Raw genomic sequence first — 5,287 nt, 5'->3', positions numbered from 1 at the left:
TTGCTAAGATAATGGCTGGGATCTGATGTGCCATCATATGAAGTCATATCGAGAGGTTTGAAGTTTTTTGGGATTTTGGCCTTCATGATCTCTTTGGTGAATGGGTCTTGGTCCTTGCGGGAATTATCCTCGTGACTGGATCAAGTAATTTTAGTTTTGAGATTAGCTTCGAGCTGTTGGAGTATGTCTTCTAACTCGCGGCGTCACCTAACTTCCCTTCGTAGGTCTTTCTTAGCTTCCCGCTGATATTCGACCTCTTTTTCGAGTTACTTTAGGCGATCCTGAAGTGCTTCCATGGGTCCCGTGCTTAGGGAGTCCTTATCTTTGTTAGATTGAGAAGTATTGTCTAGTGTAACCTCCACGTTCTTATGTGGTGTTCTGTTCTCCACATTAGAGTTGGGGTCATTGTCTAGGTTGTCTGCCATGATGGTGGGATGACTTCCAGATTCTCCAGCAACGGCGCCAATGTTTTGAGGGTTACCTGAAACTGTAGGTCGATCTCAGCCGAGATCTTCTGTACTGGTCAGAGCTTATGTTTCTGACTTGGATATGGTGGCCGGAGCCGTCGCGTCTGACTTGTTGGACTTGGTAGTGGTGCTGATCCTTCATCACTGGAGGGTGGTGGTGCCTGCAAAGGACTCTGATGCTTAAGTTAGCAAGGGTATTAAGTACGTTTTTAGTAGAATCAGAGTATGAGTTATACCTGGGTGCTCCAGTGTATTTATAATGGTGTGGAATGGCCTTCCTGGAGATAAGATAGTTATATTATTTTATCTTATCTTTGAGCGGGGTTATCTTATCTTCAAGGAAACTGCCCTTCTCCCTAGGCTTGGGCTACCTTTGGATTTGGGTCGTGCTCCTCTGTTTGGGCCCTTTTTTGGGCTTTCTTGGTGATTTGGCCGAGCTCTTTGAGAAGAGGTCGGATGGTCCTGTTCTGAAGAGGTCGGTCAATTTGTCGTAAACATCTCGGGTCGAACAGCTCGACCTAGGGTATGAACACCAACTAAGGTGGGTTCTTGGCTACTTTCACCATAGTGGGGTTGTTAACCTCACCAAGATTGGTGAGCCCAAGCGACATCCCGGCGTCAATTTGGTATCAGAGTAAGGTCGATCATTGTGGCCTTCACCTTGCTTTAGTTGAATTTTATTTGATTTATGGGTGCAGGTTTTTGGCATGGATTTGCTAATGGGATCTTTTGGTGTGGATTCATCAATAGATCGATCATCTGTTGTCACAAGTCTTTTCACGCAAGAGTTTTTTCAACCCAGGGAGAATGACGCAGGAGCAAGTAGAGTTAGTAGGCTGCAAGTAGAGTTTGTAGGTTAATTATATTAGTTAATTGTAATAAGGGAATACAAGTCCCATATTCTTTAGGATAGTGAACTTTGTGTTATGTATTAGTCCCACATCGTCTAAGTTATGAAGGCTTTTCTTTCTCCTACTAGTATAAATAACTCATGTACCTTTTATTTATAAAATAAAGTTGAAGTTGATTTTTGAATATGAAATAAGCTGTGTGCTTATTTTCCTCTAGGCTCCTTGAGAGTAAGAGGTGCATCCTTGGCTTAGCCAACCAAGGTGGGTTCTTGGCTACTTTCACCATAGTGGGGTTGTTAACCTCACCAAGATTGATGACCCAAGCGGACGTTCTGGCGTCAGTTCTCCCTGGGTTGAAAAGGGCTCCTACGTTATCCTCCTTGGGTTGAAGAAGGCTCATCTTGTATTGGCGAAAGATTCCATTGGTAAGTGCATTTGAAAGATGTGACAAGGCATAGCTCAGCTTGATTCTTTTGACCATCTACATGTTGTAACGGAGTTAATACGATCTTCTTGCCATCTTTAATAAAGGAGTATATATTTTTGAAACCATCATGGATAGCTCGACGATCATATTGCCAAGGACATCCTAATAGTAAATGACACGCGTCCATCGGGATGACGTCACACCATACTTTATCCTTGTATTTGCTTCCCATAGAAAATTGGACACAACATCGCCTTGTTACTTTAACTTTATTCTCCTTTATTAACCAATGCAACTTGTAAGGATGAGGATGTAACTCAGTTGGAAGCTTCAGTTTGTCTACCATATAATTTGAAACAATATTTTCACAACTTCCGCTGTTTATGATGACCTTGCAAACCTTCTTTTCAACCGTGCATCTTGTGTGAAAGATGTTGTGGCGTCGCCAACTCTCTTCTTCTATTACCCTTGTCGTATTCAAGTTTCGACAAATTACTAAAGCTTCTCCACAATCGGGTGGAACTTCTTCTTCAATATCATAGTCAACCTCACCTTCCTCCTCTTGCTCCTGAATTGGTTCTTCATTAACTTCTTCCTCGACAAGAGTGATAACCCTTCGGTTTGGACAATCAGCCGCATATGCCCAAAACCTTGACATTTGAAGGATTTTCTACCTGATGATCTACGCTCCTTGTTGCCTTTAAAAAATTCTGTCTTCACTTCTTGTTGAACATCAAGGATGACTTCTTTGTCTTTCGGCGACTGAATGTTATTCCTTCGTTTTCTTTGCTTTTCAATCTTTAATGATAGCCTAATGATATCATCCAAGGTCCAATATGGTTGCAGCTGAACGACATCAGAAATTTCTGTGTTCAATCCTCCAAGATTACGAGCAATTGTTTGTTCTTCAGGCTCTTGAATGTCACACTTTATAAGCAGCTCTTCGAAGTCTATTGTATATTCTTCCACAGATAATGACTTTTGCCTCAAATTATGAAATTTGATGAAGGTGTCTTGCCTGTAATGTTCAGGAAGGAACTTGGGCTTGAGCTCACGACGCATTTTATCCCATGTCTTGATCTTTCTTCTTCCTTTTCTTTCTCGCTGACACTTGAGATTCTCCCACCAAACTGATGCATGCTTCTTCAACTTGATTGCTACAAGCTTCACGCGCTTGTCGTCTGGAATGTCTTTTAACTCGAATACTCTTTCTACTGTGCAAAGCCAGTCGATGAAATCATCTGGTTGGAGTCTCCCTTCAAACTCAGGAACATTAATTTTTATTCCTAAGTCTTTAGCTTTGTGAGTCATGTTGTGTCGTGCTCTTCGTGTGGACAAATCTTCAGACGAAGAAGAATAATGAAATGGATTTGCATTATCTTCTTCACTAAAAGAACTTCCATCACTATGTATGCCATGATTATTTTGAGCAACTTCATGTTTTCAAGTTGCTCTTGCAACTCCTTAACTTGACGACGTAACTCCTCCATTTCAATCTCTTGAGTAGTTCTACGTTTTGGAGCCATCTTTTACTACTATGCAATGAGGTTGATGCTTGGATGTTGATGTCGTGATGATGATCAGGATGCACAATGATGATAATGATGGAAATGAATGAAGATAATCACCAACAGAAATGGCACCAAAAGAAGAAAAAATGATATTACCCAAAACTTCGCAACAGACAATCCGTACTGATGACGACTCGTACCAACAGCAAGTGAATCACACTAAAGACCGTGCTCACGAACCAAATAAATTGTTACTGGAGCAAGTCGAGTACCGACCTTGCTCTGATACCAAACTGACTCCAGGACGTCGCTTGGGCTCACCAATCTTGGCGAGGTTAACAACCCCACTATGGTGAAAGTAGCCAAGAACCCACCTTGGTTGGTTAAGCTAAGGATGCACCTCTTACTCTCAAAGAGCCTAGAGGAAAATAAGCACACAGCTTATTTCAATATATAACTCAATCAATTCAACTCATAAATAAAAGGGGTACATATACATATTTATACTAGTAGGAAAGGGGAAACTTTCATGACTCGGGCGATGTGGGACTAACTCATAACACAATATAATATATGCTAAACTAGACTACTTTAATTAACGACACAAACATAAAGATACATGCTCCTGCATCATACATATAAAACATGGATTTGAGTTTTTAAAACTTAAGTCTTTACCATTCTTACGACATAATTTTTATCATATTTTTTTGTTCTTACTATATATCTTATAGTATATTTGATGCACTAATTCTACAATATTAAGCGCCTAATTACTCAATGTTAGTTATATTTATATTTGTAGGACTATATGAGATAATTATCAAAATTGAACCGATAATTAATTCGATTAAGTTATTGGGTTATTAGGTCAGTGGTTCAACCAGTGGATTACTGGTCGAACTGTTTAACCTGATAATAATTAAATATTTTAGTATAAAGAGAAAAATCTAAAAATTAAATTCATAAAGAAAAAATAAATTTAAAAAGACTTAAAAGATGTAAAGTAAGTGATAAAATTATTGTGATCATCAAAACAAAAATAAATAAAATAAAATAAATTGAAAGTAAGATGAAGTACAAATAACAGTAATATTGAATTTTAAAGGAAAAACTTTTGGTGATAAAGTTAGCACTTGATTGTTATATACATCTATAATATATATTATTATTGGTAACGCATGTATTGGAATGTAACTAGCTTAGTGGAAGGAGCATATCTTTTAAAATCTCAGGCATGGCAAGGTGCCAGGACAGAAGGCAAATCAAACTGGCTGGACTATCGGTTCATCGATTTTTTTGATTAAATTGGATGATTCGGTCTAATTCTGATAACTATGTGATGAGCGGATAATTTATACACTTTTTGGCATTGTTTTTAGGTAGTTTTTAGTAGGATATAGTTACTTTTAGGGATGTTTTCATTGGTTTTTATGCTAAATTTACATTTCTGGACTTTACTATGAATTTGTATATTTTTCTGTGATTTCAGGTATTTTCTGGCTGAAATTGAGGGACCTGAGCAAAACTCTGATAAGAAGGCTGACAAAGGACTGCTGATGCTGTTGGATTCTGACCTCCCTGCACTCGAAATGGATTTTCTGGAACTACAAAACTTCAAATGGCGCGCTCTCAATGGCGTTAGAAAGTAGATATCTAGAGCTTTCCAGCAATATATAATAGTCCATACTTTATTCGTGATTAGACGATGTAAACTGGCGCTCAACGCCAGTTCCATGCTGCATTATGGAGTCAAACGCCAGAAACAAGTCACGAACCAGAGTTGAACGCCAAAAACACGTAACAACTTGGTGTTCAACTCCAAAAGAAACCTCTGCACATGTAAAGCTCAAGCTCAGCCCAAGCACACACCAAGTGGATTTCTGCATCAATTACTTACTTCTGTAAACCCTAGTAGCTAGTCTAGTATAAATAGGACATCTTATTATTGTATTAGACGTCTTTGACCATTCGGTCTTTTGACCACACATCTTTAGTCTGTTTTATTCCATCATTCATCTTAGAAGACTA

The 5,287-nt window shown here is 38.8% G+C and overlaps 1 protein-coding gene across 1 annotated transcript; it reads right to left on the bottom strand.

Annotated features, from left to right (window-relative positions):
* Nucleotides 1-2,240: 2,240 nt before the first annotated feature.
* LOC107484805 (uncharacterized) lies at nucleotides 2,241-3,056 on the bottom strand. The gene has a single exon (XM_016105348.1). It carries the CDS (start codon nucleotides 3,054-3,056, stop codon nucleotides 2,241-2,243), a length of 816 nt encoding a protein of 271 aa, XP_015960834.1.
* Between the last annotated feature and the right edge of the window lie 2,231 nt (nucleotides 3,057-5,287).

Source organism: Arachis duranensis, chromosome 4 (assembly GCF_000817695.3).
Source record: "Arachis duranensis cultivar V14167 chromosome 4, aradu.V14167.gnm2.J7QH, whole genome shotgun sequence".
Lineage (NCBI taxonomy): Eukaryota > Viridiplantae > Streptophyta > Magnoliopsida > Fabales > Fabaceae > Arachis > Arachis duranensis.
Note: the sequence above shows the minus strand (reverse complement) of the source record. Positions and strands in the feature narration are given on the sequence as shown.

Bases quoted from the DNA above. Each gene is read 5' to 3' on its own strand.
- LOC107484805 (XM_016105348.1), bottom strand. From the start codon at position 3,056: ATGACTCACAAAGCTAAAGACTTAGGAATAAAAATTAATGTTCCTGAG.